The sequence below is a fragment of the Fomitopsis serialis genome (assembly GCF_022376445.1).
Source record: "Fomitopsis serialis strain Sig1Antser10 chromosome Unknown B0H18scaffold_194, whole genome shotgun sequence".
Lineage (NCBI taxonomy): Eukaryota > Fungi > Basidiomycota > Agaricomycetes > Polyporales > Fomitopsidaceae > Fomitopsis > Fomitopsis serialis.
In genome coordinates, this window is record NW_025955154.1 from 1 (window position 1) to 26,024 (window position 26,024).

General features: G+C 56.7%; 8 protein-coding genes across 8 annotated transcripts; 2 read left to right on the forward strand and 6 right to left on the reverse strand.

The window, feature by feature from the left end:
• Nucleotides 1-498: 498 nt before the first annotated feature.
• B0H18DRAFT_177754 (glycosyl hydrolase) lies at nt 499-1,843 on the reverse strand. The gene has a single exon (XM_048036990.1). The coding sequence runs from the start codon at nt 1,674-1,676 to the stop codon at nt 624-626; it is 1,053 nt and encodes a 350-aa protein (XP_047885921.1). The 5' UTR covers nt 1,677-1,843; the 3' UTR covers nt 499-623.
• Nucleotides 1,844-3,944: 2,101 nt separating this feature from the next.
• Nucleotides 3,945-6,380, reverse strand: B0H18DRAFT_177699 (major facilitator superfamily domain-containing protein). The gene is made up of 9 exons (XM_048036989.1): nt 5,722-6,380; nt 5,452-5,670; nt 4,994-5,398; nt 4,907-4,941; nt 4,790-4,851; nt 4,548-4,740; nt 4,432-4,489; nt 4,252-4,375; nt 3,945-4,192 (listed from the first exon to the last, which is right to left on the reverse strand). Exons 1-9 carry the CDS (start codon nt 5,910-5,912, stop codon nt 4,112-4,114), a joined length of 1,368 nt encoding a protein of 455 aa, XP_047885922.1. The 5' UTR covers nt 5,913-6,380; the 3' UTR covers nt 3,945-4,111.
• Nucleotides 6,381-6,744: 364 nt separating this feature from the next.
• Nucleotides 6,745-8,178, reverse strand: B0H18DRAFT_177686 (uncharacterized protein). The gene is made up of 5 exons (XM_048036988.1): nt 7,852-8,178; nt 7,755-7,795; nt 7,610-7,701; nt 7,477-7,551; nt 6,745-7,426 (listed from the first exon to the last, which is right to left on the reverse strand). Exons 1-5 carry the CDS (start codon nt 8,011-8,013, stop codon nt 6,849-6,851), a joined length of 948 nt encoding a protein of 315 aa, XP_047885923.1. The 5' UTR covers nt 8,014-8,178; the 3' UTR covers nt 6,745-6,848.
• Nucleotides 8,179-8,265: 87 nt separating this feature from the next.
• On the reverse strand, nt 8,266-10,369 carry B0H18DRAFT_1126354 (subtilisin-like protein; the record flags this gene model as incomplete). Its single annotated transcript, XM_048035149.1, has 11 exons — nt 8,266-8,322; nt 8,370-8,833; nt 8,884-9,026; nt 9,089-9,156; nt 9,231-9,290; nt 9,349-9,456; nt 9,515-9,543; nt 9,606-9,724; nt 9,788-9,956; nt 10,021-10,051; nt 10,112-10,369. The coding sequence occupies 11 exons, from the start codon at nt 10,367-10,369 to the stop codon at nt 8,266-8,268; spliced, it is 1,506 nt and encodes a 501-aa protein (XP_047885924.1).
• A 361-nt stretch (nt 10,370-10,730) lies between these two features.
• Nucleotides 10,731-13,284, reverse strand: B0H18DRAFT_1049325 (family S53 protease). Its single transcript, XM_048030898.1, has 9 exons — nt 12,960-13,284; nt 12,620-12,885; nt 12,345-12,558; nt 12,177-12,287; nt 11,911-12,119; nt 11,712-11,849; nt 11,212-11,656; nt 10,956-11,157; nt 10,731-10,805 (listed from the first exon to the last, which is right to left on the reverse strand). The coding sequence occupies exons 1-8, from the start codon at nt 13,233-13,235 to the stop codon at nt 11,101-11,103; spliced, it is 1,716 nt and encodes a 571-aa protein (XP_047885925.1). The 5' UTR covers nt 13,236-13,284; the 3' UTR covers nt 10,731-10,805; nt 10,956-11,100.
• Nucleotides 13,285-17,682: 4,398 nt separating this feature from the next.
• On the forward strand, nt 17,683-19,899 carry B0H18DRAFT_1216483 (peptidase S8/S53 domain-containing protein; the record flags this gene model as incomplete). The annotated part of the gene is made up of 10 exons (XM_048036668.1): nt 17,683-17,940; nt 17,989-18,049; nt 18,112-18,265; nt 18,318-18,387; nt 18,446-18,544; nt 18,604-18,711; nt 18,770-18,975; nt 19,031-19,171; nt 19,232-19,679; nt 19,731-19,899. 10 exons carry the CDS (start codon nt 17,683-17,685, stop codon nt 19,785-19,787), a joined length of 1,602 nt encoding a protein of 533 aa, XP_047885926.1. The 3' UTR covers nt 19,788-19,899.
• A 303-nt stretch (nt 19,900-20,202) lies between these two features.
• B0H18DRAFT_1088114 (uncharacterized protein) lies at nt 20,203-22,726 on the reverse strand (the record flags this gene model as incomplete). The annotated part of the gene is made up of 8 exons (XM_048032226.1): nt 20,203-21,027; nt 21,051-21,358; nt 21,412-21,487; nt 21,546-21,642; nt 21,711-21,849; nt 22,011-22,241; nt 22,354-22,558; nt 22,712-22,726. 8 exons carry the CDS (start codon nt 22,724-22,726, stop codon nt 20,203-20,205), a joined length of 1,896 nt encoding a protein of 631 aa, XP_047885927.1.
• A 748-nt stretch (nt 22,727-23,474) lies between these two features.
• B0H18DRAFT_177905 (uncharacterized protein) lies at nt 23,475-24,903 on the forward strand. Its single transcript, XM_048036991.1, has one exon. It carries the CDS (start codon nt 23,844-23,846, stop codon nt 24,690-24,692), a length of 849 nt encoding a protein of 282 aa, XP_047885928.1. The 5' UTR covers nt 23,475-23,843; the 3' UTR covers nt 24,693-24,903.
• Nucleotides 24,904-26,024: the final 1,121 nt, after the last annotated feature.

The following is a 26,024-nucleotide window of genomic DNA, read 5'->3' on the forward strand; positions in this document are numbered from 1 at the left end:
GCGGGCATCCGCAGGACCCGCTGCGAAGCTGTAGTGCGTAAGGTTGGATGCCTTGATCTCCCAATGCAGCGTTCGGCCGAGCCATGCACTGGGTACGGGAGTCACCGTGGTAGGCGGTACACCGATATAGGACAAGGAGCGGAACCGGAAGCATGGGGTGAGCGCTGTTATGTTCGTACTTGTGTTTGTGTAAGGCAGGAGCACTATGCCAAGATCGATATGGTGATTCTACGTGACTCAGGGAGATCAATGTACAGGTTCTTGATAGATGGGCATCTACACACCTGTGTCAGGAAGACCGTCACACCAGCTTCCTCTTCCTCAAGGGATGGTGCGAAGTCCATGTTGACGCTGTACGCGAACAGCGTGTCCATCTGTCTTCGAGCGAGTAGGGTTTGACCCTCGGGCCAGCGTAATTTCCATCATAAGCAGTCAGGTTAAGCTTCGAGGGCAGAAGGCGGAGTGTATTGGGATGACCGGGTGGTGAGATGGTGTACGAAGTATCGATGGGCAGCCGCCAGTGCACAAGATGGATGGGCAAAAGGGATCCAGGCGAGAAGGTGAGATAGTCTGGTGAGTCAGCGAACGGTCTAGGCTGCGTCAGCCATAGTAGTCGGATGCCTTCATGAAGCGACACACCCTTCTCCAGGCACGTCGAAGTTCGTCTTCGGTAGATGCCAACCGCTCATCTCTCCCTGCACAGGCTGCAGCACAGGCCACTCGCCCTCCTCCCACGTAACCGGGTACAGCACCGTCTCGCGTCCCATCGGAAATACGGTGTAGTCGGGCCCAGATCGTGTAGACAGCGCGACGCCCCACCAGTTCCCCTCCGCGTCCTGGAACAAGTCTGCGTGGCCGACCGTCTGGAAGTACTCGCTCGTGTTGGCGTTTGTCAGGATCGGGTTCGCCGGGTTGGACTCGTATAACCCGCCCACCTCGCGCGCCCGCGCGATCGTCTCCATGTGGTTCAGGCCCGTCCCGCCCTCCGCGATCATCAGGTAGTAGTACCCGTCGCGCCAGTAGATGTGCGGGCCCTCGGGCGCCTCACCGCCTGTGCCGTTCCAGATGTACTGGTAGCTTGCGCCGACCTCGCCCGTGGCGAGGTCGAGTGTCGTCTGCGTGATTCCGGGAGTAACTTCCCAGGGGTGCGAACCCGTGACGTGGACGGTGCCGTCAGAGTCCCAGAACGGCGAGGTGTCGTATCCAGTGAAGTTGAAGTGCACGGGCTGCGACCAGGACGCGAATGAATACGGATTCCTGGAGGTGAAGAACATGTTGTCCCAGCGCGAGGAGTTCGTTTCAGGCTGATCGTCAAAGACGAGCGTCGTGAGAACATAGAACGTGCCTTCGCGGTAGCGGACCGTGGAACCCCATATCCCGCTGGTGGACTTGTTCGTAATGGCAAGGGTTGGCAACTGCTCGGGACGGTTGAGAGCATTGCTGACGAGCCGCCAGTTGATCAAGTCTTTGCTGGCATGTATTGGGATACCGGGAAACGCATTGAAGCTGCTCGACGCGCAGAAGAACGTGTTGTCCTCCTCAGGAACAAATATGCAACTGGGATCAGGGTGGAAGCCAGGAATGACGGGATTGTAGTAGGTTGAATTCCAGGCCTTGACATGCACAGGTAGTAAGCAGGCCAACGCACTCAGAAGTAGCGATGTCAGACGTGTCATAGTGCTCCCTGACAGGTTGTGTGCACTGTCCAGGCGCGACGCGACGCGCCGTCGCACACGCGTAGATAACGTCCTGGATGTCCTAGCGGACCGGCGGCATGCGGTGTAAACGTCGTGCCCTAGAATAGCGAGTCAGATGTCTTATTAGTGCAATCATGAGACCACACGCACGAACATACAGGATGCGACTCCAGAGCTACATCCGCCCACACTGTCGCGATTCGGGACTGTAGTCGTCCAGTATGCGACAGCATACCGTAAAGACGCGACCTTTCCTTGACTTCGTATAACCTGGACACGATCAGGCTGGTCAAGTGGTACAATGGACGCACACCGACTTGAAAGGCCGATATTCAGCCGGCATCTCGTCATGGACAGTAAGGACGGGCCGACCTAGATGCTGAGCGAGACTGAATACATTGCATCAAATTTTGTTACTGGCAATTCGGTGCTCGCTGCGGTAGCCAAGGATCAGCACTGCGAGTCCGACAAGCGGCGTCGAGGTCGTTGCATTGGGGAAAAATTAAGCTGAGAGTTCTTCAAGAGTTCTTCAAGGCTAAACGAGTGCCGGTGCCGCAAATCGTCCGAGCTGAGGAGAGGGCTATGTCGCATCGTGCACGTCGCGGCCTGGCATTGCACATCGACTGCGGATTATAAGAGATATCCAACGAATAGTCAGTCGGTGACGGTGAGATGCAAGTCGCTTCGGTCTTCGGCGCTTGCACTACTCGAAGCCTTCGGTGAACAGACCGGCCTGCTGCCACCACCCATACGTCCCTGATCCTTACTCCGCTCTGCTCACTGTTAGTTTCCCCCAGGCAGACCATAAAGAAGACCTCTTTGACGGAGGGGAGGACGGTCTTCTATGGGCTCACTGTTGGCAGTACTTAAAACGACCCTAAAGAAAATCTCTAGGCCTTCTGTCAAACCTTCGCTTCACACATATCGGTATGCCAGAAGGAGGTGCGGGCCTTGCATCGTTCTTTCAGGTGTTGTACAATTTATTTAAATATCAAATGCCTTCACTGAGAAGTTCTAACACGCAGGAACCGCTACCAACGGCCACATATCGTCTCACTTCAGCACTACGTCTGTGTAACGCACTGAGATGGTCCTTGTAATGGGGGCTGTCGGTTGCTGCGCAGTACTAGCGCGTTGAAAGTAGGTATTCGCAACAGGCGACGAAGTCGCCTCGTCCTTGAACGGACTTCCTAAACCTGAGTACTTGAGTATTCATACGTCACAGTGCATACATGCTCACAATACCATTCACAACCTGTACCACCAACGGCTCACACGCGCCAACTGGAACGTGTTCGACCCGCTGATGGTACAGACTGCACAGGCATCACAGGTTTTCTACCTACGAGGACAGGCGCGGAGGTGGATGGACAGGCAGGAGGGTCGACACATGCGCGATGAGGAGATACATGCAGGAGACGGTGACCCGAAACGCAAACCACGAACCCATATAGCCACTCGCAGCACGAGGGCGAAGCCACCCGCAGCCTTTCGGCACGGGGGCGGACGGACAGCTCCTCTCGGTGCTGCCGCCAGTAGGCCACCCGCGGCATATGCTCCGCACGCGGGGGCAAGCGGACAGCAGCCTTTCGGCGCTGCCGCAACGAACCCACGAACACTACATGAGCGAGAGTTAAATGGACAGGTAGGAGGGGTATGACAGGCGCGATGGGTGGATGGTACAAGAGGGGAGCCGAATCACGAATCACGAATCACGAACTACGAACCACAGACCAAGCCGCCGAAACGGAACCCACTCACCTTCGTCTTGGCCATGGGCTGTAGGATACTTACATGGTGAGTATGAGGCAAGGAGACAGAACAATGTTCACCGTGAATAGCCCGTGCACGAGTCCCGGGAGGAGGCCGTCGAAGGCGGAGAAGATGGAGGTGAGAAGGAAAGGTGAGTTGACGATCCGCTCTGCCTCAGAGGTCCTTATATACTCTGGATACGGTGTCAGCCCGGCGGACGTGGCTGGCTCACGATTCTGACCGCGACCAACGTCCCGCGTCAGCCTCACACCACCGCCGACACCGTACCAATCGCGACGCCGTCACGTGAAACGTCCAGTTCATGGTAATCTCGCGAATCTTAGGCTATACTACAGCCTGTAGCTGTCACCGGTCACCTCCAGTGCGTACCTCTGTTTCGTTGAATCAACACTCAATTGGCTGGCACAGAGAGACCGGAGCAAGCATGCGCGCGTAGTACTCGACTCGTACACAGGATAACGCTCATGCCAGAACGGGCACTAAGCATCTGCCAGGTGCACCTCGACATGCTTTGATATATGTACAAGTAAAATTATGACTTATTGGTATAGTACAAGACGACAAGCTGTAATAGTGGTGATCTAGACGTCTACGATGTATCAGTGCTGTCCGTATTGCCACGCTATCTCGCCTCCGCCCGTCTACGTCCACTGCGAGCCCTTCACCCTTACGAGGAAATGTCTCCCTATACACGTGAACCCAGCGCCGGCCACCATCACGACCTGCATTGACCGACGCATAATCAGCCAGCGCTCACCCTGCGGTCTAACGCGGAACTTACCGCGCTGAATACAATGGGCTTGGGCCACTGCAGCACGGAGCCTTGCCCGAGGAGCGCTCCGTCGATGGGCGTCCCGGTCAGCATGGCGAACGAGACGATGCAGTATCCGAGGCCCATTCGGATCCTGTAGGGTAGAACCGTGAGCGTGGTGGTAGGGAGACATAGAAGAGGATAACGTGCCCAAGCTCTTCAGGTTTACTCGCCAGCACCGCGAACACACTCGGCACGAGCGCGATATCTACACAGGATCCGAGTCAGCGAGAGCGACGGACGGACACGGTCAGAGGACTGCTCACATGCACCCGAGAAGAACCCGTACAAGATGGAGAAGACGACGACCGCGGCGGTGTTCGTCACGCCGAACATGACGAACACGAGCGCGCCCATGATGAAGGAGACGGGGATCACAACGTTCAGGGCCCCGAAGTAGTCGGCCAGCGTATTCGGGATGACCCGCCCCGGGACGGAGGCTGCGTTCAGGATGGCGATCTGGGCACAGGTCAGGTCGGGGCGTCGGCGGACGCGGGAGGGGGCGTACCGTGTAGAATGCGAGGGTGCTTGAGAGCCCGTGTAGGTTGAGCCAGAGTTGGAGGTAGAAATCTGTCGAGGTCCGTTGGTGAATGACTATTTGGGGCAGGCTCGTGCTGACACTCACAAGGCATGAAGAGTCCCCAGTACACTAGGAACACTCTACGGACTCGTCAGTATTGTCACCTTACTTCACGTGTACGTAGCCGCTTACCCAAACACTGTGAACACGAACGACGGGTCCCTCAACGCGCCCCAAACGTTCGGCTTCGGCTGCTCTCCCCGCTCCTTCGCTCCGGGCACCCTCGCCCGCATCAAGAGCTGCGCGATTACCAGCAACCCAAGCGTCAAGAACCCCGACGCGCGCACGCCCCACGCGAATCCTATCGCGCTGTTCCCGCTGATCAGGCGGTTCAGCATGATCGGGTAGATGATGCCGCCGCAACCTGAGCCGGTGACGACGAGGCCGAGCGCCATGCTCCGTCGCTTCTTCCAGTAGTGCCCTTGGAGCGAGAGCGCGGGGACGAGCATGAACCCGCCGCCGATACCCATGCCGATACCTTGGGCGAGGAGGATTTGGTAGTATTTTGTCGGGTCGGCTAAGGAGAGCATGAAGAGACTGGAGGCGCGGTGTTCGCAGTGTGTTCGATCCGCATATATGGAGGTACGCACCAGAAGAGGTATAGAATGCTCCCGAGGAGGACCTCGGAGTGGAAGTAGCCCGCGTCGAAGAGTCGACCAGCGGGGAAACCCACGAAGAAGATGAGGAACAGCTGCAAGGAGCCTATCCAGCTGATGTTGGACGACGTCGAGGTGCCTGCGAGCACGTAGTAGTCTTGGTAGACACCAAATGAACTCGCATAGCCGAACGTGCAGAAGGATACCAGCGCCCTACTTGCGTTCATGAGCGAGGTGGATTTTGGAGTACAAGCTAATACGCACCCGCCAATAGTAGCACACCATGCGCGCGATCCGCCGTCGGGTATGTTGTCGAGTGGTTGTAAGATGTCTGCCTCAGCGTCGGCCCTCTCTTCGGGCAGAGTCTTGGCAGAGTTGAGTTGTTCGAGCTGGACGGAGTTGATCGTGGCATGGTCGTCCAGAAAGCCGTTTGAGCTCATCGCAGTGTGAGACATATTGCAAGAGCTGCTCCCGCAGGGTGATCCTCAAGAACACACAGGTAGGCGACCGAAGGGTGTCGCCATAACGTTCCGCGGACGGACCTGGTCCTGCAAAGATGAGCAGGCTCGGTGCGACGGCAGGCCGCCGTGCTGTAGCGGGACACCAGTTGTGCCGCCGGAGACATGTCTGGAGGGATTCCGCGCAGCCTCGCGAGTCATTGAGGTTTATGACGGAGAGCGAGGCCCGGAACAGAAAGGTCGGGGACCACTGCAATCTACGGAGGTCTCGGTGCCCGCTCTCCGTCGGCTCGGAACGACGTGTTTCGACGGAGAGTTGTGGCTTGCTGGCCCATCCTCCGTTCGTTGAGCGCTGTAGATGCTGCGGTGCGTTGGGAGAAGTAGTTCAGGGTATTAACCAATCCAGAATGTACTCAGCACTGGCTGCTGGCAGTGCTCAGTGCGGATTCGTGGCGAGGAGGCGTCGGGCGGCAGATGGAACGGACGATCGGCGCGCGATCGAGGTCAGTTCCAGCGGAACCCAGTCTTCCGCACATCACGCCACCGTGGCATGGGCAGCCTGTGTGCAGTCCGCTCGGAGAGCCTTCTCGACTCGTCGGAGTCCCAGCCCAGGCAAGGCGTTCCGGGTCGGATCCTGCCTACACCGTGTCGAACATGCTTTGCGGCTGGAGGGCATGCGGAGTTAGGCACACTCTCACTGACGTTCGAGCCTCTGCAGTGGGTAGATAGCAATCCGAGCCAAATGCTAACGAAAAGTCTTAACATGAATCTTCGGCATTCTGTATATGTCATTGAAAGAAAATGAATACTGGGATATCGACGGCAAGCAAAAAATACATCGCACCAGCTGTGGTTGTACAGATAATCCAAATGCAGGGCAAGTAACCCCGAAGATCCACGTACGCGACGCACGGACCTCATCCCTGAGGTCACTCACAACCTCGTAACAGACCACACCAGCATCTGGTAGTTGACAGTTCCCGGCAGCTCCGCGCGCTGGGCCGCCTCGACCCATGATTTCGAGACGTCCATCTGAACCATATCCTTCGCCGCCCGCAGGACTACCTCCACCCTCACCTTTCCCTTCTCGAACACCTCCCCGTCCCACAGCTCCTCCCAGCTCTCCGGCGAGTGGCAGAACATCTGCGTCCCCGACCGCAACGTGCGCCGTTCCAGCCACGGGCCCTTCTCCGGCTGGCCGATGTGCACGCCCACGATCATGGACCCGGGTACGGGCGAGAGCAGCCCGGCGAGCTTGCGTGCGAGCTCGAGCTGCTCATCCTCACTGAAGAGGTGGAAGAACGAAGACGCGTGGATCGCGGAGACGTGCCCGTTCAACGGGCTGAGTGTCTTCAGGGCGGCGAGCGTGGCAGGCGGGGGTGTGGTCGGTGGGGTGTCTAGGATCGGGCTTCCCTCGAAGAAAGCCGAGTCGAAGACGTCGCCTCCCAAGAAGTGGGCTGGGAATTCCTTCGCCGTAGTCCTGAACAGCTTGTGGCCGAGGTCCCAATATTCTGCTATTGCGGTCAGCCTTCCATTTGCTTGGTATCATTCTCGGGCTTACCTGGATGCAGGTCTGACGCAATGGCGTTCTCAGCGGGAAAACCGTCCGCCACTGCCTTCCGAACGTCGACTCCGACTGAGAGGGCAGATATTCAACGAGCTCGCATGCACACATGCCTGACACATGTACGTACGGCAGCATCCTATGTCAAGCAAGATGGCGCCCTTGCGCTCCTTCCCAAGTTTGACAACCTGGTCGTACGCGGGAAGACGGCTGGCGCCGAGCCTTGAAAGATCCGCGTCGGTGAGCAATGGACATAAAGCATCACGGAGACGCACTTCGTGAAGGCAAAAGCTCTGATGCAGGGGTATGGGGTAACCTACGGAAGCAAGACCGATCAGATGCACCTCAACAAACAGCTGATGCAGCACTCACCTTCAGAGCCTCCGCCTGGACGCTCATGATATGGCGCTTCAGTTCTTCCTCATCCTTGATGCCAGTCTGCGTCTGGAAGAACGCGAGCTCCTCCGGATGAAGGTAGTAGAGTTTCTCGTAGAAAGTTGGGTCATAGTCAGCTGGTATACTCTCTGCAGACATGTCTAGGATCCTCGCAGTGTCCTTCGACTGTGCACTGGTAAGAGCGCTTTCGGGAACTGATAAGGTAGCCCCAGTTCACACGTGCGCTGGGCGCGCGCTAGCTGCGTGCGCTTCACCGACTCGGACTTTGGCAGTACTTACAGCTCACCCAACATATTCCTGTGCCCTTGTAACAAAGCAGTCACGGCTCGAATATATCCTGGGAGACGAAGCACCCGTTGCATATAATCCAAGTACAGGTGCCCCACCACCTCACAACCCGAGGACTGTCGTCAGTCGGGCATAGTCTGGTGTGCCCAGTCCCGTTACCTACAAGCAGTTCAGCATCGGGTCGCAGGCGGTACACGATGACCTACCGGGTCCCAGCCCACTCCCGCCTCAAACCCAGTAGTGAAGTTCGAGCACGCATAGTTGTTTCCGGTCGTGATATCCGTCAGGCCCTCCCAGCCCTCCGCATACAGCCACGGGTTCAGCCACCCCAGCACCGGGCGTCCCGCAGACAGCAGCGCGTCGTTCACGAGCGCGACCACACTCGCGAACGTCGGGCTCGCGCAGCTCGTCCCGCTGACCGGTAAGACAGCGCCGTCCACGACAATGGCGAAATCCACGGCATACGCGGCGACGTCTGGGATGCCCCGTCCAGAGGCGTTGTATAGCCCAGCATCTGTGGACCGAGCGAGGCGAGATACCTGGACGGCGAGGGACTGGAAGGAGGGCCGTGCCCAATAGTTGGAGAAACCACCGCCGGAGAAGTTGACTGCCGTCTGGGGGATATTGATAGTGCCCCGACGGATGTGACGCTGCGAGGGAAGCGGAGCGTCTATTAGCAAGCCATTTGTGCAAGCGGCTGAAGGGAGCAGGGGTGCGTACTATGGACACCCGACGGGAAGGTCGGTATGAACGTGGTACAGCCGTCGGCGGGGTAGTGACCGCCAGAGACACCACCATCTCCGGAAGCGAATAAGATCGAAACGCCACGGGCACCGAGCTGCGCGTAGGCAGCGCAGAGGTTACTGCGACATGCTTTCGACGTAAGCAGAGCACCAGAATTTACTGTGACAAATTGTGCACGTACTACGCTAGCTTCTCAGAAATGAGGTACTCGTCGACGCCATAGCTCGTCGTCATTACCTGGGGCGGCGCCTCGAGCCAATCATGTAGAGTGCCGTGTCAAGGAGCGAGTCTGTGAAGTCTGTGTCGGCCGAGTCTCCACCAACGGAGATGAATGTCACGGGCACATCTGTGGCGAGCCCAACAGTGTACTGAATGTCCAAGTTCTAGTAGTCGCTGCATCAGCACGTTGAGATGGCCATCCGACCTAGAAGCTGAACATACAGACTCAATGCCCGCACTTCCGTTCTGCGGGTCGATGCCCCCGTCGAGATAAGCAATGTTGTACGTCGTTGATGGCGAGATATCCGGGCGCAGTTCTTCGAGGAATGTCTTAAATTCTCGAACGTTCAGCGCGTAGGACGCATCACGGTCGACAGCATGAGCTCACCGTCAAGTCTGTGCGCTGCGGCCACTGCCCTACATATCCTGTGACAGCAAGGGAAGACCCGTGCGTAGCGGGAGTAGTCGGGAGGCTATACAGGGATTGAAGGCACGTGGGTGTGATGGCGGAAAGGTTCGCGCATGGACCTGCAGCATCTCCCGAATTCGACACTTTGGGAAGTCAACTACTGGCTGAGAGCTGTATGGGTCTGGGAACCTGGGTACACGACAAAATAAGCATAATCAGCTCGAAATTACGTGCCCGCGATCGAGTGCTTACGAAATAGTGGGATGAACAAGCTCCAGGTGTCCCGCTAAATCCGGTGGGATTGAGTAGGAGAGTGTCCGGATGGTCTGCTTCTGCGTGGTGGTGTGCGTGAAGACAGAGTACTGAGCGTCCAAAAGCTCGTTTGCTTTGCTAGTGGGAACCTGAATCAGGAGCCAGTCGCCTGCAGGGAGATGTTGTGCTAGAAACACCATTGTCGCTCAACCAGGCGGTCACTGCCGAGATACTCTCCGATGTAGGTGCAACGAACGCCTCTACCTGCCAGCGAAGTCAGAAATTCCAGATGCAGTCTGCGATGGAGACACAACTGGTGCTTACTGCTGCTTTGCTGAGATGATTTCCATAGTTCGTACTGTTTGGCGTGCTGACGTCGTACAACGCGTCTACCAAGCCTGCGGGATCGCTCTGGACCAGAGCCAGTCGAAGACTCAGGATAGTGTCAGGCGGAGCTGGGCCTGTGAGCGTGTAACCTCCAGGTGCGGACGCACGCGATTCATGGACTTGAAGGTTCCGCGTGAGTGGACTCGCGAACACCGTCAGTATAACCAGGGAGTGCACCAGAATGAAGGAGAGCATGGCTGCTAGTCCTTGGGGTGTTTCGGTGTCATCGTCGCACACTTATATGCCAAGGAGACGCGTGTACAAGCCTATTGTCAACCACAACTCACAAGATAGATGCGTCTCACGAAGAACCGCATGCTGGTTTATTCCTGGCATAAGCCAACAGAGAGCGATACTCCGACATCGACATTAGCAGTTGTTGATTGGTGTGTTCTTGAGTGCCTTTCAGGTACATAAGCAGCATACATTGTATAGCGACATTGTCCGTTCGATGTGGTTATCTGTTCCATACTGCAGACCAAAACGGTACCACCAAGTACCATGCCATGGCGAAGCACGGCGGCCGGTATTAATGCCTCCTTGGGAACAGACTATCCAAGAGGCAGAGATAAGCGAGAGGAACACGGCGTGCCGCAATGGTTCTGCAATGAAGCTGGAGGAGTGAAGGAGCCGGGAAAGATAGTCTCCGTAGCTGACCAAAAGAGATACTCTCCTTTTTACGGGAAAGAGCACTCGGACAAGCCGCAACATTGACAAAATGGTGACGACCGCGAAAGTGGCTACCCTGAAGTTGACGCGATCACGTGGTTTCAAGTCCGTTCGTACGCGTACCATTCGTAAAACTGCTCTACTACATACCGCAGAGTTCGACACTACCGATTGCACTGTCCATGACGCATCAATACCACATACCGGAATCCAATCCCTAACACACGTTCAAGTCCACCAGCAGAGTCCGAAGACCTCTACAAGCCCAGTGCCGCCTTCAGCTTCGCGTAGTTCGGCGTACCCAACCCCGTCACCTGCAACATACTCGTCAATTTAAATTATGTAGAGAGTTATAAAGATATCTATACCGCATCCCATCCAGCTGTAGCATTAAAACCAGTGGTACCGTCTGAGCAGGCATAGTTGTCACCAACCGTGATATCGTTCAGCGCCCACGCAGCCGAGTACAGCCACGGGTTCAAGAATCCAAGCACAGGACGTCCCGCCGAGATCAGCTCATCGTTCAGCAAGGAGATGATACTCGCGAAAGTCGGGCTTGAGCAACTTGTCCCGTCGACGCCGGTCTCGTAGTCGTCGATGACGATGTCAAAGGCAACAGAGTAAGCGGCCACGTCCGGGAATGCGCGCCCACTCGGGTTGTACAATCCTGCGTTGGTGTCTCCGACAAAGGACAGATATTCTACGACCGCACTTTCCTGGTAAAACGGCCGGTCAAAGAAAGTCGAGAAGCCTCCACTCGAGAAGTAAACGGCCTCCTCCGGGATGTTGACCGTTCCGCCAACCGAAGTAAGGCTATGAAGCTCGTAGTCAGTCAAGTGCAGTGCAACAACTCAGAGACAGAACTTACAAGGGGCATCCGGATGGGAAAGTCGGGATGAAAGTCGTGCATTCCTGGAAATGCAGGCCAGAGACTCCACCGTCACCCGAAGCAAATACTACGGAGACGCCACGCGCGCTCAACCCCGCATAGGTGGCGCACAGAGCACTTCATTCAGTCATAAGAGTCAAAGACAACTCTTTCAGGCCTGCAGCAAGCTGATACGCACACTGCAAGAGCCTGTGAGATGTGCTCTTCATCGTCGCCATAGCTCGTTGTCACCACCTGTGGAGGTGATGGTAGCGCCAACAGGTATAATGCGGTGTCGAGCAGTGTTTGTGCGAATTCGTTGTCCGTAGGGTCGAAATTATCACCGGCAGAAATGAACGTAACAGGCACGTCTGTTGCAAGACCAATTGTGTATTGTGTGTCGAGATTCTGCGTAGTATAAGCCTTGTCAATCCTGTGGGGTACTAGACAGTTAGGTACACTTACCGCTTCGAGGCCTGCATCATAAGGACCCTGCGGGTCGGAGCCGTTATCAAGCGTTACGAGCGTCCAAGACGTTGCAGAGTCGATATCCGGACGGTAATCGGCCAAGAACGCCTATCAGATGAAGTCAGGTCTACACTAGTGTTCAATGTATACATGAGCTCTGCGCACCGAGAGATCCGCCACTGATGGCCATTCTTCGACATAGCCTGTCACAGCCAGGCGATTCTCTTTGTTCGTTGCAGGCGTCGTCGGAATGCCGTACAACCACTGTAGACACGCGGGAGTGATGGAGTTGATATCGCAGGGGCCCGTATCAGCCTCGGGCGTGAGGCCCGAGGATGAGAAGTTCGTGATAGGCATATAGCCGTTTGGGTTCGGGAACCTAGCAGTAGTCACAATTCACCTAATCTGTTGATGAGGTGGTGTGAAAGGTAGGCACGCACGATACGGTAGGATGCACCAAAGCAAGATGGTCCGCAAGGTCGGTAGGGATAGAGTAGGTAAGCGTCCTCACGGCCTGCTTTCCGGTCACAGCATGTGTGAATACGGAGAAGTCCGCTTCAAGAAGATCATTGGCTGTGCTGACGGGTAGCTGGACTGAGAGCCAGTCGCCAGCCGCAGACAGGACTGTTGCTTGCAGGCCATTCTCGTTCAACCACGCATTGACGGCTGATGTGCTCTTGTTCGTCGGTGCCATATATGCCGATGCCTATGGAGCGTACAAGGTAAGCAGCACTGAATACGTGGATAGGAGGAACACAACATGAATCAAATCGAACATACCTCTTCCTTGCTGAGATACTCGCCATAGTGCGCGCTCGAAGGAGTGCTGACGTCGTACAATGCATCGATGAGCCCGTCGTAGTCGCTCTGCACGAGAGCGAGACGTAAGGTGAGGACGGTATCGGGATCGGCGGGCCCTGTCTGGGTGTATCCCGAAGGAGGATTCGAACGCGACTCTAGCGTTTGCATACTGCGCCGCACGGGCGTACCCCAAGAAAGGGCGGGCAACAGCAAGCCAAGCGCCAGAGAGGAGGACAGCATCTTCGAACCTACCATAGGGATATCTCTTGGATCGACCGGCTAGAGTCGACATCGAACGGAGGCCAGCAAGACAGCCCTTTTATACGTGAACGCATGGGTTGTTCTCGGCACTGATGTAGCCTGAGGGAAATAACGGACAATACTTACCACTAGGTGAGTGCTCCGTCCGTATCTGCCGGGATAATCAGTCAGCCAGGTCTGAGCCAGGCCGCGAATACGAGGTCATTCTGTTGATCAAAGTATGCAGGCAGACGAATGAACCCGAGGTCAGATTCCAGCGATCTTCATCGCCTTATGGAACGTAATGGCGTCAAATAAGCTGTCAGCGCACGTCAATCACTGGATTGTAGACGCAGAGCAATCAGTAAGTCACAAATATATTGAGCAAGGACAAGGCTTACCAGATCCGACACTACGGTACACACGGAGTGAACGGGCCTTGTGAGACGATGCCAGTAGGAGTCATTCTTCGATGAAACCTTGCCCGATTCTTCCAACGGTCCCGTTCCGACGGTCTAAGCTATCTGCTGCAAGGACGGCCATCTGCCTCCGCCATGAGTTCTGCCTTGATCCATGGCATTGGTTCCAGGGCAATCCGCACAAAGCCAGCCTCTCCAGCGAATCAATCTCGAGTGTCGGAGGAATCTGAGAGAGTACTGTAGTAATTATCCATCGATCCTATTCTTCGCAGAATCGATCGTGGATCGTCATGCAGCTTCCGTGAGAATGCTCATATGTAGTTTCGATCGTCCAGGTTCACAGCCAGCTGCCTCGATGTCAGCCGTCGACCGCAATCTATGCGTACACATGGCTACAAGCCTATCGCGATCACACGAGAACTCATTGATCAAGTCCACGAAAGCAGACGCGCTCGCGCCTCTTGCGTCGTCTGCGGGATGTGTCTATTAGTCGAATACAACAGCTCGCAGGACAGAAAGCTGTGCTCACCTAAGTCATCAGACCATAACGAGGAGCTGGTTCGCCGCCGTGGGGATCGTCCACGCCAGCAGAGCGGCGAAAGAATTAGGTCGCCATTCATTTCCGATGAACTGCGAGCGAGGCGAAGGTAGACGTTCCGTGAGCTGCTACTGGACCACGCGGAGACGGTAATTGACACTGTTCCATATCTAGGACCTGAGAATGCATTACATCAACACTGTTGGCAAAGTAATACAACACACTCCTTCCAGGCGAGTCCTAGGCGAGTCAGAAGTACCGGAAATACTGCATTTCAAGGACGTCTGAAGGTGCGCACCAACATGAGCGCCACCCACAGAGACCACATTGTACTGCAGCTTGATAGAAATCCTGTGAAGGACTCGATATCGAAGGCCATTTTGCTTAGGACTCGCCGGATCCGAGTGTCTTATACAATACCCAGGTGGACTGTGAGCTCACCATCACACAATTGTAGGGGTCGATTTCGAGTTCGTACATCTGTAACAATGGGTATATTCTGAGAACAAGGTGTGAGTCCGCTATCACCGCAGTTCAGCGCTCCGTGAGGGAAACTCACGTAAGAAAACCCGGGCGATGAGATGGCGTGGCGCAAAGAATGGCCTGCTGCAATCTCGAGAAACGGCATCAGAGAAAAATTCCCATCAGGAGAAGTGAAAGAGGCTTAGACGGCGTCCTTGGGTCGTCGTGGGTTCGGGCTCTGATTCAGGGCTGGTCAGCTGCCGTGTGCACTTCGATGAGATGGAATAAGAGTATATGCTGACCGTATACTGAGATCAGACTTTGACCGGCAAGCGTCTTCCCCGGGAACTCTCGATGCGTAGCCCACTGGCGACCATGAAGAGAAAACAAGCTGATACGTCGAGGAGATGTTCACGGGTCTCCGCGGCGACTCAGAGTCTGATACCGAGTTACAGAAGAGAAAGGGCATATCTATCTGTCCAAGAGGATAGGCCAGGCTACCAGGGTGGCATTGAGCGATGCATATCAGCCACCCATCCATATTCCATTCGTGAGAACACATGGGAGCGGTTGGGTGGTTCCAGCGCCAGGCTGAGGCACTGGTCCAGTGGTCGCAGATGCTCGTGACCGCAAGCCATGTTCTCTGAGACGTGCCTGGTGCCACTAGATCTCTGAGCTACGCTGCTAGTCCATTGGTGATCAGAGGCGGTTCAGGTTCGCCGTGCGCTTAGACAGATACGTACCACACTCGTCTCACTCGTTCGGACGATGTTACGGATGGGCCTCCAGTGCTTCCTCAAGCGGTTGCATGCTCAGTTTGATGTACTCGTCGTCTATCCGAGGGTTGCCTTATAAATGGTGACCGGTGGAGTTAACAAATTCCGTATGACTCTTGCCATGAAGCTCTCGAGGTAAGCGAGCATACGGAGGAGGCAGTCAAGTCAAGGATGACATGGACAGTTGAGCTTAAGGGAGATGACCGGACGCGCGACCTCCTCCATGGCGTCACGCGCCATACTATCCGGAGCTAGACTTTTGTCACACTCAACTGCAACACTTCGGCTTTTCTGTCAGGGGCCACAACTATATCGCATTTTAACCTTACCACTTGGTCTTCTGAAACATACCCGGCATCTGTCGACTTCGAATCCCAAAGAAATTACCCTGCCGCTGCTCTGCTGTCAAGTCCGAGAGTTGACCCTTGTTTGTGATGTCTGACAGAGATTTTCTGTGTCGAATGCGGTGTTTGGACGATCTCATGTGCTGAAGCTTTGAGCTCCACATATGAGTATGATCAAAAGCTTTTGCGATTGACGATCTGCCCATGCGCGTTGCTCACGTCTCGTCTGTCTACAGTGTAACCGGCATGTGTGCGACACCGTCGACAGTGCGCTTGTCTGAACGTTGAGTCAGATTGTTGCCGCACGCACTCCGCGCACCGAAAATCTGAAACCCTTCATTTCGAGGTACGTTGTAATGAACCATTCTATCATACAAGCCAGACAATCGACAGTCTATACCACCAACGGCTAACACGCGCCAACTGGAGTGTGCACGATCCGTTGATGGTACAGACTGCACAGGCATCACAGGGTTTCTACCTACGAAGACAGGCGCGGAGGTGGATGGACAGGCAGGAGGGTCGGCACATGCGCGATGAGGAGATACATGCAGGAGACGGTGACCCGGAACGCAAACCACAAACCCATATAGCCACTCGCAGCACGAGGGCGACGCCACCCGCAGCCTTTCGGCACGGGGGCGGGCGGACAGCTCCTTTCGGTGCTGCCGCCAAGTAGGCCGCCCGCGGCATGTGCTCCGCACGCGGGGGCAAGCGGACAGCAGCCTTTCGGCGCTGCCGCAACGAACCCACGAACACTACATGAGCGAGAGGTGAATGGACAGGTAGGAGGGGTATGACAGGCGCGATGGGTGGATGGTACAAGAGGGGAGCCGAATCACGAATCACGAACCACAGACCAAGCCGCCGAAACGGAACTCACTCACCTTCGTCTTGGGCTGCAGGATACATGGTGAGTATGAGGCAAGGAGATAGAACAATGTTCACCGTGAGTAGCCCATACACGACTTTGACTTGCACAGCCGCCAGGAGGAGGCCGTCGAGGGCTGAGAAGATGGATGCGGGAAGGAAAGGTGAGGTGGCGATTCGCTCTGCTCTCCAGCTCCTTATATACTCATTCAAGAATGTCAGCCTAGCGGATCCGGCTGTCTTGCGAACACAACCACCACCAATGTCCCGAGTTAGCCTCACCAAGTTCCAGCTTTTGCCCCCGCGGCACGGTCACGTGGGGTTTCAACCTCGCGTTGAACCTGTTACCTGCCTGGTTTTTGGATGTCCTTTCATCAAATGTTGTAGCCTAACAACTATCTTCTTTCGAGGTACTCGTGATCTTCATTCCTCATCAGCATCATCTGGGCCCGTATGTTACTGAAAGCTCATAGGAATCTTAGTGCCACCAACCAGGGCACCGATCGCCCCTGGCGCTTGCCATGTGAAGCCTCTTGAACAGCAGCCTTCTGAGCCTGCTGCGCAATGGGTGATCCAATGCTACCAGGGCGACAAGTATTCACGACCAACTTCGATACCAGCGGAGTAGATGAATAGCTCGGTGGTACTGTACAGATAGCAGCGTGCGTAGACAAGCAACCTCGTGAACGATGGAGTCGAAGACTGATGATACACACAGCGGGCACATTTCTCCACGGGAGCCATGGCGTTCGGGATACATTCTATCATGCTGCTGCGCTGCAACAAATTGCGTGCCAATCTACGCGATCCTGCAGGGGGTTAGTAAAGTCCGGCCAGCAGCTCTCGTGGCCAGAAAGCAGGAGCGTGGATCACGATTTTTACATTGTTCACGTGGAACAGCGCGCCAGAATGTAGCATTCCATTCAGATACCGTCGCGGACCTCAGCGAAGCGTTCTCCCTTCGAGAATGCGATATAAAGGTCTCTTTCGCGAACAATCTACCATCGGACCTCCGCACTTTTTACAGGCAGTTCTGAGTCTCGAGGTACGATCATGACATTCCGGATTTTGCTGATTACTTCGCTCTTGGCACTAGCATGGGGAAAGCCTCTGCGCAGGGACATGCAGCTGCACGAGGCTCGAAGTAGCGCACCCGCGGGGTTCAGCCTCGCTGGAGCTGCCTTACCCGATACGATCCTCAACCTGCCTTTGGCGCTTGTGCGCGGTGATGACGTGGGGCTCATCGAAGCCTTGTACGACGTCAGTACCCCTTTCAGTTTGAACTACGGTCAACATCTGACCAAGGAAGAGGTAAGTCCGATTGTGTGCACTCGAAGCTGGTTTTGACCACTTCGCCAGGTCGAGGCGTTCGTCGTACCAAAAGCAGAGACCGTCTCTGTTCAAGTTGTGAACGCCTGGCGTGACTGACTGACAACGGACTCCGTGCTATGCCAATTTTGCCCGCCGGTGACTGGCTCTCAGTTGACGTCCCTGTCGGTCAGGCTAACGGACTCCTCGGCACTGAGTTCTCTGTCTTCATCCACACTGTAACAGGCCAACAGACGGTCCGTACGCTCTCGTACTCTATCCACACGGATCTAGTTGGACATCTAGACGTGGTGCATCCAACTATAACGTAATTACCTGGAGTCGTTCGTAAATGCAGGGATGCTGATAAGACCTCACAGCTTTCCTGATCCATATGAGAGGTCGCCCGTTGTGAATTACGCTACCAGCTCTAAGCGGTCTCATTCTCTGGTCGGGCGGGCGACGAATTGCATCAGCAACTGTGGCTATATGACCTGCATGTCTGCAGTCCTTGTACAATATTCCGACTACCCCTGCCACTAGCTCGTCCATACAGCTCGCTGTCACTGGATATGTGTATGAATATCCGCATCGCGATGATCTCTCGGTGAGTTGTTCGTGTGCTGCGAACGCGATCAAGCAACGAAGCTCACATCTTGTGATCAGACGTTCCTACAAGACTTACGACCGGACATCAATTCCAACACGTCGTACACCGTCGTCTCAGTCAACAATGGTACGGATCCTCAGAACAGCTCGGCAACCGTAGAAGGGGTTCGTCTGATACCATTGCATCGCCCCGCGTCCCCATTTTGACCCCTGCGTTTTACAGTTCCTGGACATCCAGTATACTGTGGGCCTCGCGACAGATGTGCCGGTCGCGTTCGGAACCGTTGGTGGGGAGGTCCTCGACGGCGATGACTTTGCAAACGTCCTCATCGATACCGCGAGCTACATGCTGAACCTGAGTTCCCCGCCTCAAGTCATGACGACGAGCTACGGCTTGAACGAAGACGTCATTTCGACTAGTCTTGCTTAGTATGTCTCCCGCTCCTTGCCGCCGACCGACGAACTGATGAACACGACTGTGCAGCAACCTTTGCAACATGCTCGCTCAGCTGGGGGCTAGGGGCATGTCCATCTTGTACTCATCCGGGGATGGCGGAGTCTCTGGAAACCAATGGGACGAGACCTGCACGACCTTCAAGCCCACCTTCCCATCTGGATGTCCTTAGTGTGTTGCTCTTCTCAACCCCTGTGTAATGAATGTTGAAGCAACCTGATCATGATGCAGCATCACTTCCGTCGGAGGTACGATCAACATCCCAGAGACGGCCGTGAACTTCTCCGGCGGTGGCTTTTCCGATAACTGGGCAAGACCCGCTTACCAGGACTCCGCCGTGGCGAACTACATCAGCTATCTCGGCGGCGCGAATGACGGGCTCTACAACGCATCCGGGCGCGCATACCCGGACGTCTCCGCGTACGGAAGCAGCTTCGAGGTCATCGTGCAAGGGGAGGTGATCGGCGTCAGCGGCACGAGCTGCTCGACACCGACGTTCGCGAGCGTCGTCGCTCTGCTGAACGACCAACTCCTCGCGGCAGGCAAGCCTGCGCTGGGCTGGCTGAACCCGTTCCTGTACTCCACTGGAGCGTCTGCCATGAATGACGTTACCGAGGGTAACAACTACGCCTGCTCGAACTTTACGACTGGGTTCAATGCTACCACTGGCTGGGACCCCGTGAGCGTCGTTGAAATCTCAGCTCGTACGGCCACTGATCTCTCCGCATAGGTTACTGGCCTAGGTACTCCGGACTTTGCGAAGTTGAAAGCCGCGGTTGGGCTGTAAATTAATGCTCTGTCCACATAGAATGAGAAATTGGGAGAAAATTGAACGATGTTGTGATGAACACGGACGAACTATAGTGAAATGTATACCACGATCCTTGTCACAAATGCAGTGTATTCTTTGCAGTGTCGCGCAAATGCATGTACTAACTTAGGTAGATCACACCGAGAAGTAGCGGAGGACAAGTCTGCGAAACAACAGACAACGACATTCATTGTGAGAGGGGAGAGTAGGTCTAGGGCATTAATACTACTATGCTGTCCATTCCGTCATATCATCCATGCGATCATGTCTAGGTCTATATGGGCTTGCTTGTTGTACAGTAAATGCGTATATGCTTAAGGAGTGGGGGAGATATCGGAATCGACTGAGCAAACCAGATCGTGATGAACAAGCAAGAGGGAAGGCAATCGAATCATGACGGCGGCGGTGGAGTGCTCGCAGTAGTCCTCGGCATAACCCTCGGCACCACCGTCCGTCCCTGTCGCTGCGCCGCAGCAAACATGCCCGCCAAATCGGTGTCGCTGAAGCTGCGCTCCGTCTGGCTCAGATTCCGCTCCCGCGCCGCGTCGTCATAGCTCGGGAGCCCCTGCAGACTCGACAGGGGTGTGATGCCGCCCCCGAGGAACCCCCGACTCGCCATGTCATAGTCGGGCACCTCGGTGAACGCATAGTGCAGCTGCTCCGGCGTCGTCATCGGCTGCGGCGTCTGCGGATGATGCGCCAGACTCGCAAGGTTGATCGAACTCGCGCTCGCGCTCAACGCACCGCTCCCCGTTGGGCCCGCGCCAGGCATATGCGGTGGCGAGTTGCCGTGCCCGTGCCCGTGGAGGTTCGAGTGACTTGGGTTGCGCGAGCTGAGCGAGAATGTGCTCCCTAGGCTCGTGAACGGCTTCATCGCGATGTTGAAGAGCGAATGCATATTCCGCGACGCGTGGCTCCCGTTGTGTACGAACGTGTCCCCCGGATTTACGGTCCCGCCCGGCGTGACCGCCGCCACACCCCGCTCGGGACTCGCTGCGCGGCTGTTCGCACGACTCGGTCGCCGGCTCGGGAAGCGCGAGTGCGAGCGGCTGCCTCCCGGCGAGGACGACGGCTCCGGCGGCGTCCGCGCTGTTGGTGGTGAGGGGTTGGCGGGTTGTGGTGGGGTGGGCACGGGCATCTCGGGCGCCTCCCGACTCAGGCTCAGGAGCAGCTCCGTGTTGACCCACTCGAGCGGCGCCGCGTCCGGCGTGGGCTCCTGCGGCAAGTGTCTGCGCGCACTGTGATTGGTCGTGTTCGCGGAGTGCGCGACCTGCCATGTCTCAATGCCGCGGGGCTCTGGAGACCAGACGAGCCTTCAGACCGTGGCGGCCCGATTGTTGGCGAGACGCCCTGCATCACCCATGGGTTGACAACGCGCAGGGCGGCGGTGTCGGGGAGGTACGCGTTCGCGACGCGGTCACGCACGTGCGAAGAGTACGACGGCAGGTCCATGTCTTCCTCTGTGTTGTCGTCGCCGTGCGTGCCCTGGGCAGTGCCGCCCTCAATGTCCTGAGGCCCGAGTAGGATCCGTCGTGTATGTAGGGTGGCTGCCGTGCCTCCTCGTATAACCGGTTATCGAGGACGTGTAGAGGTAATGAACACCGCAGCTCGGAGGTGTGGCCATCGAGGTTGCCGATGAGGATGGACCATCGTATCCGGTGCGTGACCTGGATAGGCTGTGATGGGGTTAGGGTCAGTCGCTAGGGTTAGGAACGCCGGCTAGGGTTTACGCACCTCCAATGAGTGGCTCGGTGTGGCGTGCATGGGCACGGTGATGTTCAGGGTCGTGACAATGTCGACGGAGGCTCCATAAGCTCCGCATCTTGCGGGTCTATGAGCGCCGAAATTGGCGGTTGTGGCGGTGTTTGAGGGAGGTTCTCGCTGCTTGAGCTAGATGACGACTGTTGTGTGGGCGCAGACAGCGTCGTGCGCAGCGCAGCGCCATGCCCTGAGGATTGTGACGAGTTCGTGGTCGTGGTCGTGAGGGGGGCAAGCTCGGTAGTATGGTGTAGAGGCGACGGAGGATGTGAAGGTGGTGCTGGTGGAAGTAACCAGGGGTTGCGCCGTTCGGCGTCTCGTGGTGATGCGCAAGCCATTCGCAGGTGTAGCAGGTAATGACGCCGTGTGTCGATGTGTAGCCTGGTTGCTAGTGTGGTGAAGGAGGGTATCCGGTACCGATGATGTTGCTCGTCCACGCACACCGCGTGTCCATCCAAATATCATGCCGCGTGCTCGAGATGACCCTCGTACTCTCCTGCATCCCCGAACGCGAGTAGAGCTTGATAGTCTCGTTAATCGTCGTCGTCACATTCAACACGCGCGCGCCCTTCACAAGGGGAGAGAACTTGACGACCGCTGTGACCTTCTCGCCCGCAGCCCACGCCTTGTGCGGGATCATGATGCTGTACATCAGTTTCTCGGGCCAGGTTTCTCAATCTCGAGCGTCTGCTGTACTCGAGCGCTTCAGACCCGAAGCCGCGCAGATCGTGATGGGACACAATGCTGTGAGGTCGCGGTGCGTGATGGCGAAGCCGGGGCGGACCGCGGTCGCGCGCAGTTGTAGTGCACGAGGCGCCTCCGAGCGCGCTTGTCGCGATCGACGACGGGAGTGAGCCGCCGATCTGGAGCTGGAAGGGGAATAGGTGGCGCCCGGCCTTGAGCGTGTGGGCATGTGAGCGGTTGCCCTCGAGGAAGGACCACTCGTGGTTGCACACGAGGTAGTAAGGGAAGAGGAACTCAATGACAATCTGCGGAGGGCGAGAGGTCAGTAGGTGCTCTGGCGTCGTATGGGCGGAATCGGGCTTCCAGGCCTTCCGCTATACGGCAAGCCGAGGAGCAGACAATGCGGGCCCACGCCTTCGACAGGCGTTCGCAAGCATAATTGACAGTATGTAATTAACTTGGGTCATCGTCATGGGGAGAGCTTCGGAACTTCCTCATGAGGGGAGGCTTCGGCGCTCCCCCGCAGAAGCTCATCATGGGTGGGGAAGTAACAACGCGTTTGGGACGGGGTCCGCAAGCACGAGAGCGAATACAGTGGCATCGGAGCTCCGTGCTGAGATGAACGTCGGACGCGCCCCAGATGCGACGGAGACGCGACTGAGGCGCCCGAGGGCAGCAGCGCGTGTTATGACGTTGAATCCGAGTGGAATCAATGGATTATGCTCGACGTCGGTTCCGCCGCCTCGTGTCTGCCGCATTATCCCCTCTCCAAGCCAATACGACAAGGAACAAGGAATAAGGTGGGTTCGCTATATGTCACATATAGGCATCAGGTGCAGGAAAGGGCGGTGAACAACGGGCAGCGTGGACGCGGATGCTGGAGCAGAGCGCGGTGGTACGCGCTCAAGGGCACGTCGCGCGTCGTGTGACCCGAAGGGTGCTCCAGCATGTGGTAACGTGCGCCGCTATTCAGTAAGGTACGCGTCCTGTTCGTCCAAGCTGAGGCGGAGGTATGCAACGATGAGGGTGCAGAATGAGCGGATTGTAGACGCATCACCTTGGGTGAAACATGCTTTACTGCACGCCACAACGCCACACCCGCACCTTTGCGCCACCGCGTAGATCTGCGCGCCCCTGCCACTGCCAGCATAACGTGCTCCCCACGTCGATTCATGGACAGCGAAGCTCCGAGGAACGTTGTGCCCAGAAACAAAGATGAAGAGACTCACGGTTCGGCGGAAGAGACGGGCAGGCGGGCCTTGCCCCTGAACTGGAGGGTAATCTCCTTGATGGAGGTGGGCTCGGTGAGGTGGAGGACGACATGGCCGCTGAGGAGAGAGGGGTCGACGTCGACGCCGGTGCCGCGGAGGACGAGGGTGTCGGAGGCGACGACGATGTCGAGGAAGGGGCCGTCCCTGTCCTTCTTGTCGCGGTGCATGGCGGCGGAGTCGTGCTCGTGGGCGGAGGTGGTGATGGACTGGAAGGCGGAGTTGAGGGCGGTGATGAGGGAGTCCTCGTCCGGGTGGGGGTGCATGTCGGGCGGGGAGACGGGGGCCTTGTGAGGACGAAGGACATGGCGGGCAGCTAGCTATGAGGCAGCCGAGAGGGAAATGGAAGGCTGTTGGGAGGAAGAGAAGACCGATCGGGGGTCGTGTCGTGACGGGTTCGCGCCTGGTCGCCTGGGACCGGGGGAGTGGAAGCAGCTGGCTGCGAGTGCGCGGGCTCAAGAGCACCAGAGGAGGGAGGACCAGACGGTGGGCCAGGCGCGGATTGGGTTGGAGAAATACGCAAAGGGTGCGACGCCGTGCACCGAGGGCCGGAATCCCGGATGCGTGTTCAGCCGAAAAACCGCCTCGACCGCCCCAACGACCGCCGTATTTTATTTTCGATTCCTCGCTCCGGCTGCCCGTATCTCCCTCCACCCACTTCCATTTCGGGCTCCCCGTCGGACCCCGACCCGGGCGTTCCGTACATCGATCCTCCGGCCCACGTGGCTCCGGCCCTGCCGCCCGATGCCGACATTCACCGTCGCCTGCGCACCGTCTTCTACTCGCCGGAGCGCACCGTATATGCAGTTCTCACGTCTCCGTCTCCCGCAATCCCCCTCCACCGCTCGCTTTTGTCGCGCTGCCGTCTGCCTTTGACGTCACACGGGCCCGACGCGTACGGTTTGCGTATACGTACGGTCTCGTACGGTGCATGTTTCGCGCAGATCTTCCCATCAATCCTCCGTGCGTTCCGCCCGCCGCCTCGTGCTGCTCCCCATCGCGCTGGCAACATCCTCGTTCCCGTAAACCAGTGTCATTCCGAACATCCCCACCCGGCCTCTATCATATTCCGCCCCTTCATTTTCCTCAGACGTGTCTTATCCTCCTGGCCCGCACCTCTTATCGCCAGCCGCGCCTCCTCTGGGCCCCGACAGGCCCGCTCCGCCCTTGACAGCACGTTCGTCCCCGCTTGGACGCTGCGCCGCCGGAAGACGCGGATGCCGACTCTTCCTCCTGCCGGACGCTCACTTCCTACGGCCGCACCCGCAGATCTCAGTACACCTTTACTTCCTGGCGCTTCTAGTGGGACGCCACAAAGTCTTTGACCATGCATCTTCACCGCAATTGGGCTGTCCACCAGCTTCGCAATTCAGTCCTCCGGCTCCGGACGTAGTCGATCCACCAGGCGCCTCCGTCTCCGCCCCTCTAATCGCGTATTGAGCCTTCCCAACATGTGTATTGACCCACGCATTCGCCGCGCGATATCAAGAACCTTTGAACGAAGCAAAATTATTGCAGCATAGATGCTCGTGAACCCAGGTGCGTTTGACCACACGACAATATTTAGCGGCGGCTTTCCCGTGCGAGTCTCCGTTACTGTAATCCAGAGCCTCCACAAGACGCGCGTAGCCCCACGCACAAACCACACAATGTCAGGAACACGAACATGTACAATATGTCGTAAGTAAAATTGCCTACGTATGTGCATGTCATAATTGTGATTCCTGCCAGCGATACAGCCTGAAATCTTTCGGTGTCACCTCGGTTCAACGCTGTACGCGATGGATGCACGACAACAGGGCCCGCCGCAGACTCGCAGCGTTGACAGCGCATATCAGGCTCGGTGACATAACCGCAACATCCATCCGAAGCCTGTGGCAGATATACCATCTCGCCGGCGTTACTAGGTGCGATACCTCGGTCCACCGCGGTATTGCGCCCGCCGCTTCCGCTTCCGCACACCATCGATCTCCCTAGTCGAGCAGACACGCGAGATACGGAGAGTGCGAGGGCGGTTTTGGCTTTCTGGCTCGCCCCGGCGAGTCCTGCACCGCGCCCTGGTGCCTAAGGGCCTGTTCGGTAAGCCGGAGACGTTCGCCTGCCAGCTCGGGCGACCCTCGGAGCGCTGGTAGGACAAATAGAAGTAAACATTAAATCGTCACGCACCGAATCGAGCCACTGCATGCCTGTCCCTGCCTTGTACACGCGAAAATGCCGTCCGACAGCCGCAATGTCGACAATAGCTGGCGGCAACGGCGCCAGCAGCTACTCGTGTATGCCCTTATATTCGTTAGAATCCTCTTTATGGCTGTTTTCATCATTGCTGAGCCAACTCTTGATCGAGAACCATACCACACGTCTATCCTCACTGGCGAAGGTTGGGTTCTCGAGCTTCTCCTTGGTCACCCTCAACGGATCTATGCAGAGCTCGGTGTACATCACCATGTGTTCTATGCTCTCATTGAAGAACTGAAGGCCATGGGGTATGGTGATTCACGACATG

What these genes read in the sequence shown, in the direction of transcription:
- B0H18DRAFT_177754 (XM_048036990.1), bottom strand. Translation starts at nt 1,676, where the DNA reads ATGACACGTCTGACATCGCTACTTCTGAGTGCGTTGGCCTGCTTACTA.
- B0H18DRAFT_177699 (XM_048036989.1), bottom strand. Translation starts at nt 5,912, where the DNA reads ATGTCTCACACTGCGATGAGCTCAAACGGCTTTCTGGACGACCATGCC. An exon ending in TTCGTGTTCACAGTGTTTGG is followed by an intron (nt 4,942 to 4,993) that starts GTAAGCGGCTAC and finishes ACGAGTCCGTAG; the next exon opens with AGTGTTCCTAGTGTACTGGG. An exon ending in AGTAAACCTGAAGAGCTTGG is followed by an intron (nt 4,376 to 4,431) that starts GCACGTTATCCT and finishes TCTACCCTACAG; the next exon opens with GATCCGAATGGGCCTCGGAT.
- B0H18DRAFT_177686 (XM_048036988.1), bottom strand. Translation starts at nt 8,013, where the DNA reads ATGTCTGCAGAGAGTATACCAGCTGACTATGACCCAACTTTCTACGAG. An exon ending in TCCAGGCGGAGGCTCTGAAG is followed by an intron (nt 7,796 to 7,851) that starts GTGAGTGCTGCA and finishes TTGCTTCCGTAG; the next exon opens with GTTACCCCATACCCCTGCAT. An exon ending in AGAGCTTTTGCCTTCACGAA is followed by an intron (nt 7,702 to 7,754) that starts GTGCGTCTCCGT and finishes GGATCTTTCAAG; the next exon opens with GCTCGGCGCCAGCCGTCTTC.
- B0H18DRAFT_1049325 (XM_048030898.1), bottom strand. Translation starts at nt 13,235, where the DNA reads ATGGTAGGTTCGAAGATGCTGTCCTCCTCTCTGGCGCTTGGCTTGCTG. An exon ending in CATCAGTGGCGGATCTCTCG is followed by an intron (nt 12,288 to 12,344) that starts GTGCGCAGAGCT and finishes TTCATCTGATAG; the next exon opens with GCGTTCTTGGCCGATTACCG. An exon ending in CTACAGCTGGATGGGATGCG is followed by an intron (nt 11,158 to 11,211) that starts GTATAGATATCT and finishes AGTATGTTGCAG; the next exon opens with GTGACGGGGTTGGGTACGCC.
- B0H18DRAFT_177905 (XM_048036991.1), top strand. Translation starts at nt 23,844, where the DNA reads ATGAGGCAGCCGAGAGGGAAATGGAAGGCTGTTGGGAGGAAGAGAAGA.